At 40.4% G+C, this 18016-nt stretch overlaps 1 protein-coding gene across 2 annotated transcripts in view; it reads left to right on the top strand.

Moving 5' to 3' along the window:
• Nucleotides 1-18016, top strand: part of LOC124058930 (limbic system associated membrane protein) — a 404356-nt gene that overhangs the window by 216084 nt on the left and 170256 nt on the right. The window contains exon 2 of one of the 2 annotated variants that reach the window (XM_046388569.1): nt 9528-9606. In XM_046388569.1, coding sequence (XP_046244525.1) covers nt 9528-9606 — 79 coding nt within the window. Of the gene's footprint in view, nt 1-9126; nt 9607-18016 lie in introns of those variants that run through there. The other variant, XM_046388567.1, reaches the window with a different exon arrangement.

Here is an 18016-nt window from a genome sequence, read left to right as displayed (position 1 = left end):
ATTTGAGTAGACACTCTTCAGAGTAATTTGATATCTGCGCATACTCTGGAAGTCTTAATTAGTCATCCATCACTTCTTGAAATGCATCCCATAATTTAGCAGACGAGAGAAACACCTTAAATGAAGAGTGGGTATGTGATTTTTTTACATGGACTTAGTCTTCCATCGATTCATACAGTTACTCTTTGTTCACAAACACGAGCTGCTTCAATTTCTCAGACTGTACATTCTTGTACTTGTGCAAGGAATTCGTCTTGTTAACCAGTAGGTTTTTACCTTGAACATTACAGCTGCAGCAAACCAATCCTCCTTAGCACAGCCTCTTTGGGCCTGAACTCTCTAATAGAACTGCATAGCAAGAGGAGGGCTGACCCTCAGGGGCAAACTCAAAGCAATTTTTTGCAACAAGATTGAGGAGATGTTGCGTGGGTGGGGGGTGGGGGTGGCCCATGTCTTATCATCTCCAGAAGAGGAGATGGATCATCTACACAGACTGAAAGCTGAGGTCAAATTTTGGCAATTTACAGATGTGGAGTGACTCACAGTATGATTGGCTTTCCTAACCATGGGGTGCTGGGGCATTTGCATTGACAGTTGACCCATAGATGCAATTTCTCTGCCTTTTATCACTGAATATATTGTGAGAGTTTAGTGATGATGAAACAATCAGAGGCTGAGATAGTATAAAAATGCTTCAATGTGCTTATTATCCATACTATTTCTATGCAATGTAAATCTGTAACACACGTCTATGTGGCATGTGACCTCATCTCCAGTAGGAATGTTATTCAGGAATTTTTGTTAACCATTGCTTTTATATTTCAAGTCTGACATGAAGCCAGACAGAAGCTACTGCTTGGTGTGAATGAGATGAAGAGCCATAAAGTTGATATACCTCAAGATACTGTATCTGGGAAGGTGTCCACAGTTACAGCTTGGCCACATCAGTATTATTAAGTTGCCCATGAAACCACTTGACAAGAAAAATCTGTTCTCATAAATAATCCCATGGTCATTAAGGAAATATTTTGCATTTTTACAAAAGGTTTTACGTCTGTAGATCTAAGTCTGGGTTGTTATTTGAAATGTGGCTTGGGACCATAAAAGCTTTTGGCAAAAATACATAATGATGGAAGGCTTGAGGTAAAGAGGAAAACCAAAGAGAAAACAGAAAAGGCCTATTTGTGAGATAATCTAAACATCCACTCACACATAAGGTTACACATTTCCTGTTTTCACTTTCTGTCCATGTTCTGCCCCTCTCTCTCTCTCTCTCTCTCTCTCTCTCTCTCTCTCTCTCTCTCTCTCTCTCTCTCTCTCTCTCCCTGCCTGCCTCTGTCATCTTTCCTCCTCATTTCCTCTATGCACTGAAAACAGCGAAATTTTATGCAGTTAAAAAACTACATCTGATAATAAATAAAGTAAACAGGCTTTTTATGATGTAAATAAATGTCAGAGAAGGTTGGGATCCACAGTATATTAGTACACCTTTTAGTAATGTGAAATAATGTAGTACAATGCAATTTGTGTAAAACAGGCATTATTGTTTGAATAATATTATTAGAATATATCATTATGATGATTGAATTTTGGGTTTCAGGTCCCTGTTCTCCCTGTGCCTGTGTGGGTTTTCTCCAGGTACTCTGGCTTCCTCCCACAATCCCAAAAACATTAAGTTAATTGGCTACTCCACATTGCCCCCAGGTGTGAGTGTGTGCGTGTGTGTGGTTGTCTGTTTTTGTGTGGTGTCCAGGGTGCACCCTGCCTCTTGCCCACAGTAAGCTGGGATAGGCTCCAGCCCCCTGCTATCCGTGTTCAGTTTTCATATAAAGCAGCAGGTTTGCACAATGAAAGCAACAACAGAAATGCAGTTCAATCTGCTCACACACAAAACCGTTCACTGCAAAGGAACCCTGAAAGGTGGCTTTGGAGTGCCTTTTTTATAACTAGTGTGTCTCTTCAAGTTTTTTTTGTCTGTGTGCGTGTGTGTGCGGCTGTGTGTGCGTGTGTTGTCTTAAACAAGTACGTGTTGGCAGCCTCTGCAGGTAGGCGTTGTAGCAGTATAAACAGGCTTCTTTGGAAATGCAAAATGAATTACTCGTGTTAATCTAACCAAAACATGGCCACAGTTATTATAGATGCAGGATCCTGGAAAGTTGGTGCTTTTATCAATACAAGTATTTATTATGAATAGAATGCATTGAAACAAACTCTCTAAACACAAGGCTATCACTTTATCATGTTACCTACAATGTATCAAGTATTGTGCCAACGTTTTTCTTTATTTTATGTTTCTGCTGACGGAGAGAAAGATGGATGAGAGCAAGGCTTCAGGCCAAGGTGCGTTATGTTGCGTGTGTGTGTTGGTGGTGATGCACTGTACTGCTGAGTATGGTGCTGGGTATCCTTTTTCCTGTGTGTCAAGCATTTTGCTGCCAAGACTCAGGTTTTGATAGGAATGCCAGGGCAAATCATGCACTCCTTTTTTTTATAAAAAGAAGAAAACTCATTCTCTTTTTATCTCTTGTGTCAGTGTTTTTGTCCCATACACACACACACACCTACTGTAACTGTGTGTGCGCATGTTTTGCTAATGCACTGTAGTATAGTTTGACACAGAGACACACACCCACACACAAAAGAGGGATCCAAGTGGCAAGCCTGGCTCATTGATCTTCCATAGCATAGCTGAGCACCATTTGTTTTCATGGAGGGATCACATAGTGCACAGTGGACGTGAATGAAGAATCACAATGCCATTCTAGAGCCTCTTGCTGAAGCCTTTTGGATGTTTGCATATTTCATCTTAGAACTGATCTGTGACCCAGTGACAGAGAATAAATTGAAATATTGAACTGAAATAAATTAAATTAAACTGACCTATAAGTAGGTTTATTCAACAATTACATGTAGGAACATGAAATACTCAACATTTATTGAATCAAAATGATTGACAGAATAAAATGAATTGAACAAAAATATTCTGCCACATTTTTTAATTAATGTCTTACTTGTAAGCTTTTCATTTTGTTAGTTTCATCATCTTCTGACATATACTGACATCATTGAAAGGTGGAAAAACTATGAATTTCACTCTCCAAAATTATGGAGAGCCTCCAGGGAATGCAGCTCCATCAGCTAATGGAGCTGAAAACTTTATTTCAGCCAGCCAAAATGACTTCTCAGTATATACCCACAGAGGACTTTATTGATTACTTCACATTTTATTACATGTTGTCAGAGAGGAAGCATACTGTATAAACCAGTGGCATCAGCTCACCAAAGTGAGGCAGAGATGTTGCTGTTCCTGTGGTTGGACAGCAGGGAAGTTTGTTCTCCACTTTACTTCTGCTGCTGTGAGGTTTGCTGTTGACCTTTATACTGACACAATACTTGGAATCAAAGCTTACATGTTCTCACCGGCAAAATTCTGGGTTTGCTGCCAAAATGAAGTGAAACATTTGCCTTTGATGCAGCAGTATGCTTATGTTGACCAGCCAAAGTTGCTGAAGTTATTTTGCATTGGCCTATTTCGAAATACAACAGCAATGCCTGCAATAGGTCAATAGCATTGTGTTACTGTGGTTTTTTGTATGTGCATTCATGATTAGATTGTTTATTAAAATAAGCTCTTTCTTCTCATCCACTTTGTCTCCTCCGACTGTGACATCCATCTGGAGACATTATTAAGTGAACAGACTGAGTTCACTGCAATTTGCACTCAGCATGATATTTGACAGCAGTTCAACAGCACATGTGCAAAAGCATATTTGATACATTTACTGTAAGCCTAATTTTTTTTGATGAATTCTGATACCTACTTTTACTGAAACCACTGACACTTACAGACATTTTGGTTTTACTGGGCCTGCAATACCAGTGTATCGCAATATATTATTTTGTGTCACTAGTTGATAAAGCAACAACAGTTGCTGCTTGGAGGAAGGAAGATCCTGCTTCTTCCAAACTGCACAGAAGTTGTCACTGTTTGCTGTATATCTGTAATTGTAAATATACACCAATCAGCCATAACATTATGAAAACTGACAGGTGAAGTGAATAACATTGATTATCTTATCAAAATGGCACCTGTCAGTGGGTGGGATATATTAGGCAGTGAAGGAACATCTTGTCTTTGAATTTGTTGATGTTGATGAAAGAATGGGCAAGCATAAGGATTTGAGCAACTCTGACAAGGACCAAATTGTGATAGCTAACCGACAGGGTCAGAGCATCTCCAGAACTGCAGCACTTGAGGGACTTTCATGGTCTGCATTGGTCAGGACCTACCAAAAGTGGGCCAAGGAATGACAAAGCTGAACTGGCAACATGGGTCATGGGCGGCTAAGGTTACTAATGCATGTGGAGAACGAAGGCTGGCCAGTGTTGTACGATCCAATAGAAGAGCTACTGTAGCTCAAATTACTGAAAAATGAATGCTGTTTCTGACAGAAAGATGTCAGAACACACAGGGCATTACATTTTGTTGTGTGTGGCACTGGATAGCTGCAAGCTGGTCATGGTGCCCATGCTGATCCGTGTCCATCACCAAAAGTGAGTACAATGGGCATGTGAGCATCAGAACTGGACCATGGAGCAATGGAAGAGGGTGGTCTGGTTCGATGAATCATGTTTTCTTTTCCGTCGTGTGGATGACTGAGTGTGTGTGTGTGTGTTACTTACCTGGGGAAGACATGGCACCAAGATGCACTATGAGAAGAAAGCAAGCCAATGGAGGCAATGTGATGCTTTGGGCAGTGTTCTGCTGGGAAACCCTGTGTCCTTTATAAATGGATTGAGGAACAGAGCAATGAGTATGAGGTGTTTGAGACCTGGCCTCCAAATTCTCCAGATGTCATTCTGATCAAGCATCTCTGGGATGCACTGGAAAAACATGTCCGAACCATAAAGGCCCAAATCGCAACTTACAGGACTTAAAGGATCTGCTACTGACAGCTTGGTGCAAGATGCCACGTCATACCTTTAGAGGTCTAGTGGAGTCCATGCCTTGACTTTTCTGTTTTCACAGAAAAGGGGGACCTACTAAATATTAGGTATGTCTTCATAAGGTTATGGCTGATTGGTCTTTATCTATGTTTTTTTTTTCACACTTGTCAAATAACAAGAGAAGATGCTTACATTAAGTAGGCATGTGTGAAATGGCAACATGACAACAAAACGCCACATACTGATGCTTTGTCACACCGTTGTGCATCTCACCCAGACACTCCCTTTCATGTCTGTGGCAGACAAGTAAAGCCTTCCTGCCACAATGTTTTTCTACCTTATGCTTAACTTGAAAAGCCACTTCTGGGTTTTGTGATGCATGTTTCGTTTCACATGGGATTCAAACTCACACACATGAGAGTTTATAAGTTTATCATTTCAATCCTCCAGTGTGTAGTACACTGTTTGTTATAAATTGGTATTCTCTAAGCTTAAACAGATATAACCCAGATGATATCACTATGGAATCATAAGAATTATTTACATAAACTTAACAGAGCTCCTCCTCAGGCTGAGTAATACAAATCATGATAAGTAAAGTAAACTTGCAGTGTCAGTGGAGGGTCCCTTTAAATGAACTACACAGGCCACCAAGAAAGCCTTGACATGGGCACACTTTAGATTTTTCTGTGAGGAAAATCTTTAAGTCAGAATACATAACCGACAGTAAGTGTCTGGGTGACAAACAGAGAGAAACAGCAAATGATGACATCTAGGCAGTGGTGATGAATTCATGCAATACTGATGAAATCCAGGTCATGGTATGGTGTTATAAAATAATGTGCAGCCAATGCTACTCTGGCAATGCATGGATATGTCTGCTATTTTGAACTCCCAAAAGCAGAAGCAAGACTGCAGTCAGCTCTACTGATACCATTTCACTGCATCACATTATTGTTTCTTGATTGTAGAGGACTGGCAAGAACCAGCATGACATGAAACACACAATAGCAAATTATGTAGTCTATTTCATAAGTACACAGAACAATGGATATAAAACCTGCATCGCATGTTAGTTGTAGCTAATTTGAATTGGGCTTTAAAGTTAACCAGTTATTATGCTTTATTGTTCTTCTATTGTCGTTCTGCTATCACAATGGAAAAGCACGCATTTTGGCAATGCATGAAACTGTATCATTAGTTATGTTTACTTGCTATACAAATGTCCCACAAAGAAAGTATTTTGGACCAGCTCTTCTTTCATAATCTGGGCTAGAGGAACCAAAACATGCAATGTTATGTTACTTTTTTCATTTCAAATAAAGGGTTATTAAAGTGCACTATAAGGCATTCAGCCTCTTCAACAGAGCATATACCATTTGATGAGTCATGCCACAGACTGAAGATTGATTCATGGGTATCTTTATTTTTACATTTGCCAATGCTGACTTAACTAACATCATAGAAATAGCACAGGTCAAATCAGTTTCAAGAGCGGATTTTCTGTCTTTACATCAGAGTTTTATTCTTTCCCCTATTCTGAGAGCTTCCTCTTTGATCAGCGGAGCTGAGCAGAGTCCCTCTGCCAGAGTCATTATGACTAATGAGAAGGGGAGAAAGTCAGGGCACCTCATAATGTGTATTAATAAAATCACTCTTTAGGGACTACCCTTTGATGCAGACCTTGTGTCAAAAAAAATTACAAAGGCCTAAACTAATTTTGCTAACAAACATTGGAAATATTTGCCGATCTGAATCCTGCCTCTGAGCAATCAACATGTTAACTTTGCTGCAGTGTAACTCCCCTGTTAACAAGTGTGAAGAAGCACACACTGGTTACATTACATTAGTCTCTGGAGAGTTTTAATAAAGTCACTTCCTGGGGCATTCTTTACTATAACCTTTTTAAGTTGAACTACACAGAGTTGAGTAACAGACCATGTTCTCCTTTCCCCTCAAAGAAATGTATTCTCTTTATACCGTTGTCATTTCATCATTTATCTGCTGCAGCATGCAGTACTTGTCACAGATGATAGCAATCATGGTGTATTTCTCCTTGCTGTAATATGCATTAATGCATTTTTGCACGTTTACAGCAGATGCAGAAGATGACATGTATTGTAGCATAAGCACAACACATATTCATAATTCACCATCATTCCTAAATGACAGAGATGCAAATATGTGGTTTAAAGAAAGAGATGTGCTATATATTACTAATTAACCAAATTCGATAAAGGAATTTTATAACGGTGCTTAATTTGTGTCATTCTCTGTTTACTTGGCTGTCAGCTGTCTACACATGGAAGATATTGAGAAGTGTTTAAAGCTAACAGCTAACCTGTAACTGTTACTTGAACGGGACACAGTTCCTATACACATATTGGTGCATTTACAGCACTATCTACAGTTCCTATTGTGTACGCCATAGAAGAATGCATAGACAGCACCATCACAGCACCACCCAACCAAGAGCATCCCACTAGCATGATAATAACCTCTCTGTCTTTTAGCACTTGGTTTGTGTGTGTGTGTGTGTGTGTGAGTGTGAGAGAGGGAAAGAGAGAGGATGTGTGTATGTGCCCCAATGTGTGGTAGAGCAAGGGATCACTGGCCTTTTGTTAGAAATTGTTTAAAGCTGCTCTCTCCCTGGCCTCCACTCTTCCATTTTTCTGCCATATGATAAAGATTTCTACTTATTAGACAGACTTTGGGGAATTTCTATCAAAAAATAAAGCTAAAAGCCACATGAGAGTCATTTTGTATATCTGTATGCGAAGCAGTGCCTCTTCTCTCCTCTACAGAGCCCAGTAGACCTATTTTAAGTGGTCTTAATGCTTTTTCATAAACGGAACAATCTCCAAGATAGCTAAAATCTCCAGAAGCTTGGGGAAATGATAACAGGCCCTGATCATTAAGCAGGAAGCATTTCAGCACACACCCCTTGCTGAAAACATTTTAGTGCTCCTTAACTAATGCATTAACATTAGCACATCCATATACTTCTCAATAGCAGTTACCTAGTACATAAGCTACATTTGCACTTCCGTTTTCTTCCATCAAACTGGAAAACCTACATGTCACTGTCGGCAAAGGCTGGTGGAGGGGTGGTTGTAAAACTGTGGTTTGTGTCTGATTATGCAAGTGTGCATGTTTTTTTTAACATCATAAATAATCATTCTACATTCAACTAATACATGGATTCCCTGCCAAATCCTGTATTGTATCCATATACAGAGTTTGAGTACTTGAGTTGAGACACTTTAAGTGTCTTATTCGAAATTATTAACCAAATACCCCTCAGAGACAAAACAAAAATGGACTGTGCAATGAATGACAATGATCTGCATTAGTATTAATGTATTTTCTGAATCAAATAAAATGGGAAATACACTGCTTAAATTGTTACTCTGCAGTTCATTAAGCACATAGTCGAGTGAACGTTAGATCATGGCCTATTAAGCCGGAGCTTGATTGGCAAGTGGTGAAATTAGAAGCTCATTCAGCATTCACATTTCTGTTGAATGGTAAGGCGCACACCTTCAAGCTTGTGTCCTTGCTTTGGCTGAAAGCGGATGTAATTACCTACTGAGCTGCAGACTCATAGCAGTTGTGGCAGAGGTGATTATGTCTGGGGATGCTATTCACTGCTGGGCTTTGCCCTGTTCACAGTCAACAGCGTATCTGCGTTCTTAGAGCTGTTTTCTGTCTTTTTACACTTAGTTGGTTCTGCTGTAAAAGGCAGGAAAGGAATGTAGCATGGTCAGAAGAATATGATTTCATTTAGATAATGTTTCCCAAAAGGTATAGTTCAAATTCTTTGGTTGTGGTTACAGAAAATTTCTACCCCAGTAAAACTTAGGTAATGTCACACACTCAATCACAATTAACTACACAGAGTTTTATTAACTGGATTCCTCAGTTTGTTTGAAGACAAATGATAACGTGTTCTGTCGTGATCCCTGCTGATCTCTGGTCAGAATGAGTAGGTTTCAACATTATTATTCCCCTGGGCCAGTTTGTTGTCTCAGCATCCGCACTTTTTTTATTCATTCATCCCAATTCCTTGGTCCTCACTCAGTTGTGTCTCACTGAAAGGGACCTCAGGTGGTGCTGTTGTCCTGACAACCAATAAGGGGAGCATCACAGCTAGACGGCTGGATAATCTGAGAGAGAGAGAGAGAGAGAGAGAGTGGTGGTGGTGGTGGGGGTGATTTTTCCCAGACTGAACACAAATCTGCCTCTCTCCATTGCCTTTGCTGGCTGTGGCGTCCCTTTACGCGTAGAGCATTACGCATTATTGGACTACAGAGCGAGGACTCCGCATAACACCGCACCTAAAAGTCTCTAAGGAAACCCGTATCACTCGCACCTTCTGTACTGCTTTGGACTTAAAGACGTCCCCTGTTTTCCGAGAAGTCTGGACAACTACTCTTCGTCACCCCTCCCCCCTTTTTTACCCCTGGATTTATAGCTGCCGAAAAGCGCGCTCGTGTGCTTTAAAATGCAAGTCGGACGCAAATCGTGTTGGAGGCAATTGCAGGCGTCTTTTTTCAGACTGCTGTGTCTTATCCCCACAGGATTCCCAGTCCGGAGTGTGGATATGCAGCGGTCCACCGACAACATCACCATCCGCCAGGGCGACACGGCGATTATAAGGTAAGAGAGCGGTCTTCCAACTTTCCTCTCGCTTCTCCCTCCGGCTGCACAGCAGCTTCCTCTCTGCGGGCAGGCAGCTGCATGCCCCCGTGCCAAAAGTGATCATTTTATGGACTCGCTTAATTTGGTGAGGAAGATCATTTTTGTTCAAGCCTGACGATTTTGTCTCCATTTACCCTGCTGTAAACTACACAGGACCTCGAGATTACACAGAAGTAAACGAAGTGTTTGGATGAGAGTTGATTTGCTTAGGTTCCTAACTTTTATCTCACCAATCAGTCCTGACAAAAATCTCAATATTTCTATATTATATATAATTGTTGGGTCTAGTAGCAGTGACTTCATAATGCTCTCTAATTTCATCCTCTAGTCCCTGTCTCTATGGAATTACGTATAGTTTTGCAGTGGTTGAAGGAATTTATATGACCGGGACAAAAATCTTAAACGCCTTCGGTGACGTGACTCACAGCTCAGCGAGGCTGTTTTACTTGATTCAAAAACCTCCCGATCCGGCCATGTGCGTCATGGTGTCCGGAGATACCGTTTGAGTGTGGATTGATGGCAAAGACGGGAGTACGTGGCGCATATAAAAGGAGGAAACAGCGAACTGTGCAGTCTTGTTTATATTTTACTGTATAGCGTTGAGAAAAGACTAATTACAGCCTGCAGGACCCAAATGGCGTCAAAAGTGTCAAAAGGACATTAGTTCAATTCAAACTCTGCACTCCTGTTTGCAACCCCATTGCTATGAAGTCTCCAGTATCCACATGCAGTCTGTTACAGGGATTTGTTTTGTCCACAACAGCCCCACATCCCACTTAATCACTTCCTAGACGATGCAATCTGTCAGCTGTTGTGGTACTGCTGGTCCAGATGTCAGTGATCACGTGATCCGAGCCATGCGTTAGCGGCGGGCTATAAATGCAAAGGGGATTAGATTTGGTTGGTTTTGGTAAACAAGGCGCTTCACCTCATCCAGCCCCATTTGCCACGCCCCCTTCAGAAGGGGATGCGCTGTAGTGAATAGGCTGCACACAGAACACTCAATCACATTGATTTTTTTTTTTTCCATACTCTCCCCAGTTCATGCTGTATTTACAGTACCACTGCCACCCAGCCTAATGAGTGTCAGGATAAAAAAATACAATTGTGGGACAGACCTTTAACACACAACCTGTCAAAAAGCTTGCTTGACACTCAAAGAGAAACGTAGCCACATTTCCTCTCATATGCTCTGAGATAGCTTAGATACACACATACATACACATATGCACAAAATGAATAAATCCCTTTAATGGATTCTTGGAACCAGGTGCCATCCATTCAGGTATCTGTTGATCAAATTAGTCAACTGAGTCAGTTACTGTTGAACTCGCGAGGGGTCACAGCTATTTGTTTCACTTTCCAAATCCAATTGAATGTGTCTGTGCTATATTCAGCCGTTTAGTCAACCAGTCAGTCTATTTCCTTTGCAGGTCATGCCAGGCTTTGCACACAACCAAAGCTAAATTAGATCCTTTTCCCAAGAAAACACTTGCTTCCCAAGTCCACTGCTTTACCATTACCTTAGACGAATGATCTTGAATAGTTATCTGTGACAATCGCTCAGTGAATGTCATAATTAATTTGAGGTTTATGGTGCATCTTGTTGGCGTTAGTGATCAGTCTTATTTATTGTCAGTAAATAAACTGATAAATTGCAGCTCAAACCCCTGTGGCTCTATTTAAAAACACAACCATTTTTCACACCCAGTTTCCACCTGACAAATTAGATATGGGGGCTGGGAGGGGGTGCATGAGGGTTAAAACGCAAGAACTTTGAACAGGGGTGGGAGGCCATCGGCTAGTAATCTGTCGCGCTACACAGTGTATCTGATTCCATAAACTGGGTTGTGTGAGGGCTGTGGGGATATTGGTGACCTGGGGGCGTAATAAGGCCTGTGCTCCTTTAGTGGGGCCTGTGGCTGCAGTCGTGACATTCATGGCACTGGGGGAGAGATGCTGGAGTGGAGAAACAGTATGTGGCCAGACTACCGCTGTGACATAAAACACAGCAGTGAGCCACACTACTGGAATGAGAAAGGAAATTTATTTTTTACCACAGGCCCAGAACTGTTTAATGCTGAATAAATAAGTCAGCTAAATCTAAAACTTTCAGACTTGCAGGACTATTGTGACTCAGTGTGAAAGCCTGTGTCAGAGGTATAAGCTTTATAACAGCCATGTATTTAGTTATGTCATGAGAATGTGTGATGAATTACTTTGGCTCTTGCATGGTTGCGTGGTACATTTTAAAAACTGCAAGATACTAATACTTATATTAAACTGAATTAATATTAAAGCATTTGAATTTTAAGAGTCAAATATAAACCAGTACTTTTCTGTGACAGACACACATACTGTGGTCGATTTTCTTTCCAGTATGTTGTGACACGATGCTTTGTTCGCAGAATCTCATTTTCTTTGCGACTTCATCAAAAGTGAACATAGACCAAATATCGACAGGTATCTCCGCCAGCTGTTGATGCCCACAGGGAACAGCAGTGAAGCTAAATTGATTTCCACTAGCTTCTCTTCTGTCTTACAAGACTGAAATGCAGTCCATGTAGCCTGTTCTCCTTTAAGTCAGCATCCGATGTAAAGATTTAGCTGCTCTTAACCTTTTAGCCCTTCTGACTAAGCAGGCCGTGAAGGGGTTAATCTGAAAGAGATTATTCTTTTGAAGACAGTCACTGTGTTGGACTGGTTTATATAAACATTTTGACACCAGCGTTTGTAATATGAAGGGAATTAGAGCTCATCTGATGTGCTGTGGGATTAAACTTAAGTAACCACAACCATAGTGGTAAGGTTTTATAACATAGTTTCTTTGAATCTCTACTTGGACTTGTGTAAGATGATTTACTCTGAAGTATCTATGTAAGCATGCTCCGTGCTAGGTTTTCTACTATTTTAATGATCTGAGCTCCGTGTTGAGTTCAAAGATTACTGACTCTCTGGGTCTTACATTTGTCCCAAAGCTGTCCTCTTGCTCTAAAGGGGGACTTTTTTTTTTTTTTTGAAAATGTGTATCTGCTTGATGTGACATTTGCCACTGGAAAGCATGAACACAAGTTCCAGAATATTAAATCCAGGCCTCTGTCCCAGCAGTCGTGTTTCAGACCTATAAGATTTAGGTCACTGAAAAATGCCTCATATTTCAGGGCAGGGTCTGTTTTTTTTTTTTTTTTTTTTTTTTTTTTTTTGGGCTGCTTGTTTTTTTTTTAACTGGGATGATGCTAACAAGTAAAATCCAACTCTTCTCATTCTCAGTGAGTCACAATATGAATGTGAGGAGAAGAAAAAGAAAAGTTTCTCGATGTTTCTTCAAGCAGTTTCTGTTTCACAGTAGTTTACTTTTTAATTGCTTTTTTGGAGTCCCTCACTATGTCGTGGCCTTAAGGGGAAGGTTGCAATGTCAGACGAAGCCCTGATAATTGACACTTGCTTATTAAAGCATTAATGACACAGTCTTTGAGATTGCTCTCCTCTGAGTCAATTATCTGTGCTTTGACAATACACTGTGTCTGACTTGTTACTTTAAGGGAAGATGATTCTGCACTTGTGCTCTGCCTCACTGGATCTTTGTCAAAACTTACCCCAGAACTCAGCCTTTGATATGAGTCAGAGTCATTTAGATATAATGTATGTGAAATGTGCTAGAGGCTAAGACAATACAAAAAACAAAATGTTCCAATGCAACTCACAATGCCTGAGAATAGTGACTACAGTTGTTTGCATTATTAAAACCTCAGCTGTTGACCTCTGATGGCTGATGCATCTTGGAATATATCATCTGCACTCTAGCCAACTGCACTTGCAAGACTTTCTCGATGTTGGAAATTCTCAGCATTTTCAGCATATCCCACTGCAGGAAAAGCTGCCGGTTTATTTTTGCAGGACATATGGTACCAATCCTACAACAAATCTAAATGTTATTTCTTGAGATTGCAGTAATGTAATAAGAATGTCTAAAATGAGAACAGGTTATATTTTCACTTTAATCACAATCATTGGACAGAGAGTAAACCAAACAGAGTCATGCTGTTTCTTTTCTAAAATTTAAAATTATATTTTGCAGTTATAGTTTCAGTGATCATGGCAGGATATATGTGAAACCCAAATGTATTGTTTTTTTGTTTATTCCAAAACAATCACAGCACAGACTTCATAAATGCAGTGTTGTTATTATGATTAGCCAGTGTGCCCTATTCAGAATAGAGTGCTATGCAGGCCTTAAGCTGAGACCTGAACCCCGTCTGTCCCCACACAGACATTCAACTACCAGAATATAATATTATAACATCTCGGAAGAATAAATTATCTGCCGTACCTGATAGCAACGTTGAGATCAACTTTGTCTTTTCCCAGTATCAGTCAGATAAATGTGGCTGCTAAAGTCAAAAAGGCTTAGACTCTGTAGGAAATTGCTTTTATTTATTTATTTACTTTGTGTTTGTCACAACAAGTTCGTATGTTTCCACACAGCGGTGGTCCTTCTCAGATCCTTCCCAGATTTAAGAAGGTAGCTGCAGTAAAGTGAGAATCAAAGCTTAAAAATAAGATGAAAACATGGACTGTTTGATGACTGCTAGGAGCTGAACAAGCAAGTGGCAGCTGATGCCACAGTGACACATTGGACCCTGTGCTGATAAACTCAAAAGTACTGTGAAGTCCATGCCCACATATGTGTGTGTACTGTTTAATACCGTTCCATGGAACTGACTTGTAATCAACATTTCTTGCTGTCACATTAAGTCAGAGTGCAGATATTCATTTTCACAGACAATACAGAGCTATCGTAATATGACACTGTGGGCAATACAGTTCTGGCTGTATTCCAAGTGGAAGAAAGAAAACTGAGGAAAAACAGATCAATTTCTGGATTTCCGGGCAGAGGGCAACAGTGCAACATCATTTGGGATGTCCAGCCCCCAGGGGGCCTCTATATTTCTCTCTACAGCTCATCAGATTGGAGTGCTGCTGCTTTTTTACAGTTTAGAGCCTCCCTAGGCATCTTTCAGTCACCATCTCTCTGCCTCCCCCCCAACCTCTTTCTTTCTGCCAGCATTGAACTGTCCAGCTGAGCTATCTTAATCTGATTCACAGTGAATGTGAAGGAAGAAAAAGAGGAATATTTTTACAAGGACAATAAAAGAAAAAAAATGTAAAAGGGAGGAACAATGGCCAAAGAGCCCTTACCAGGAGAGAGAGAGACGCAAACACAGGGATGAGAAAAGAGTATGATGGGTAGAATTAGAGTGGGAGGGAGGGGGAGGACCGGGACACAGTATTAGTACAATCAGCACAATAATCCCTTCTGTTCCAGCCTGGGCAGACGCAGGATTTTCAAATCAATTCCATTTTCACTCATGATGCTACAGTGGGAGAGCTGAGTGGCTGCCAGCTGGGTCATTATCGTCTTGTCCCCATTTTGGCATGGGACAGAGCAGAGGTGAGGGGGGAAGCTTCTGGGCACAGGGACATGGGTTACGGTTGATATTTTGCCAATTCTGCAAAGTTTTATGTCTTTTGGAAAGGCTCTGAGTCATCACAAGTTCCAGGGGTTTTCATCATGGTCAGTAGGATTTGAATAATGGCCTGCAGAGACAGAGTCAAGTCTTTTGACAAGGCAGATCAACGGAGTTCTGACGTTTTCATCTAAAACCCACAGTCCAATGCAGATCAGTCGGCCTCTCACAAGGACTTCCATACTTTCAGCTTGTGGTTTGATGTTTACTCGTTCCTCCTCAGAAAACATACCAGGACACTGTGAGCTTTTCATTATGTGGCTACATCATGTCTTTTTTGTGAATAACTCAACCAGGGAACATCCACCTAAAATGTTTTTTGATACAACTGAATATCAAAGCAGTGCTTCTCCCTAAAAGCAATTCCACTCCATTTCCTTCTTTGCCCAGGCTTTTGTTGGGCATGCCAGACTGTCTCTAAGTGCATATTTAAACTACTCAGCGATGTCTTACAGCCTCTGGCTACCTATAGGCAATGGCAGAAGAAATGGAGTGGAGGAGTATTCTTTTCGCTCTTTGAAAATTTCAAAATGTCACAGTGTTACAGAGCTGCAGTAGATATATATAAATATGGTGCAGACTAAAAGAGTATGTTTCAAATAATTACTGTCTATACCCTAATGTGAGGCACTGTGTGGTGTGAAGCAACACTTTGTTTTTCTCACTGTACTGTATGAATATTTTTTCTGTTCACTCAGGCTTTGTCATAATAAGCTACCACTTTTAGAGGTGCTGCATCATTACTTGTTGTGTTCTGTTACAGTTAATTACAAAACCAGTGCAGCTGCTCAAAAAGTGCATGCAAGTATCCATCTTGACTATCTTTAACCAACCGGTTTTTTAGCAGTTTAGCTGTTACGCAGACCTTAAGAGAACAAAGCAGGAATTTGAATGAAATATTTAAAAGTTTCACAAAATTTCACTCTCGACATAAAATGGGAGAAATTAATAGAGTGAGAAAACCTTTGTTTGAGCTCAGTTCGGCTGGGAATGTGGAAGCAGGTTAAATAATTTTAAATCTATCAGCCAGTCAGCATGAATTCAAATCAAAGCTGAAACATGTGGGTTTGAGCTGTGATGAGTCCCGTCCCTGCAGCTGTAAATCCACATGGCTTTAAAGCAGATTAGAGGCCTACGGTAAGTATAGTTCTGGCTGAGCAAACTCATTGTTTATCTCGCGTTTCTTCCAACATCAGCAAAAGTCTGCTTACTGACCTACTGACACATACTGTACAAGATGCCACCACACTGTGATTTTCAGAGTCGTGAAGGTGTCATCAAAGAAAGTAAAATATGTTTATTTAAATTATACATTCCTCCGTCATACATTACTAGAAGACAGTGTTCACTTTGTTAAACCTGCAACATAGCCAGATCCCACAGTATATACACACCTCAGTAGCTGTGCCTGAGAAGTTCAAACATCAAACTCGGGATATTCGACAAGTGTACCTGCTTGCTTGCAAAGCAGAAATTCGCTTTATATGAAGCTACTTTTCGTGTAGTTTAAATTTTATTAAAACTGGTATTCTAAATGAATGAAGCTTTTTAGTTTTCCAGGTTTTCGCATCTTGTTGTGTGCCACAAGAGGACATGGCTCACTACTCACTGATACTTGTATGCAGTTTAATTGGATGCCTTTTTCATTTTTAATTCAAAATGCAGTTGGTGACTTTTCATTCATGAATTGTATGACTGTATTTAATTGAATTGAATCTATTAGTTTTGCAGCAAAGTAAAAATAAATGAAGCACTGGAAATTTATATATACAGAGTCAGCCAAAATAATGTATACACACATCAGTGTGTACACAATGGTTGTGTGTATACACTGCTTTGGCTGACTCTGTGTGTGTGTGTGTGTGTGTGTGTGTGTGTGTGTGTGTGTGTATATATATATATATATATATATATATATATATATATATATATATATATATATATATATATATATATATATATATATTTATATTTATTTTTTTTTTCTTTGTTGTAAACAATAATATGTGAGGACTGACCAGCGATGACCTAAGAAGAGATCATTCATAGTTCAAAAAAACAGCAAGCCTGGAAATGAGTGATATGGTTAGTAAGGTACCTCCAGAATGCTTGTCAATTAATTTCTATTATACAGGCATGCCACTAGGACACACAGACTCAGTACAGTGCACTAAGTGTGTGTACAGTCTAGTATCAAGCTGTCTCCACCCACACTGCTAAAAATTTGACAGAGTTTCACAATAGCTTATGTTGGGATCTCTGGCCATGTGCTCTGGAGAACAATAGAGAGGCCTACATGTAACCCATAAAGCCTGAGTTAGAGTCACTTACTGTTAGAGACCCCACTCATGACGTGCACCTAGTCATAAATTCCTGAGTTCAAACTCAGAACCGGCACGGACATTGGCTGCGTGCCAGCCATCTCCACGGGGGTCCGAGGTGACGTCACATCCTCAGGGAGGAGGATAATACATCATTCACATGATACAGCACATGATGCTGCTCCATTCAATTCAGTTCAATTCAGTTTATTTATATTGCGACAACAAACATTTATACAACATTTATATGGCAACAAAAGTTATCTCATGACACTTAGAGCAGGTCTAGACCAAACTCTTCAATTAAATTATAATATAGAGAACCCAACATTCCCCCTTGAGCAAACACTTGGTGACAGCGGCGAGGAAAAACCGCCTTTAAAAGGCAGAAACCTCGGAGCAGACCCCGGATCAAGATGGGCGGCCGTCTGCCTTGACCGGTTGGGTTGAGACAGAGAGAAGGAGAGAGAGAGGGATAGACAGACAGAGACTATACACTCAGGCTTTGTCATAGTAAGA

Source organism: Scatophagus argus, chromosome 5, assembly GCF_020382885.2.
Source record: "Scatophagus argus isolate fScaArg1 chromosome 5, fScaArg1.pri, whole genome shotgun sequence".
In the NCBI taxonomy this organism is placed as follows: Eukaryota; Metazoa; Chordata; class Actinopteri; family Scatophagidae; genus Scatophagus; species Scatophagus argus.
Note: the sequence above shows the minus strand (reverse complement) of the source record. Positions and strands in the feature narration are given on the sequence as shown.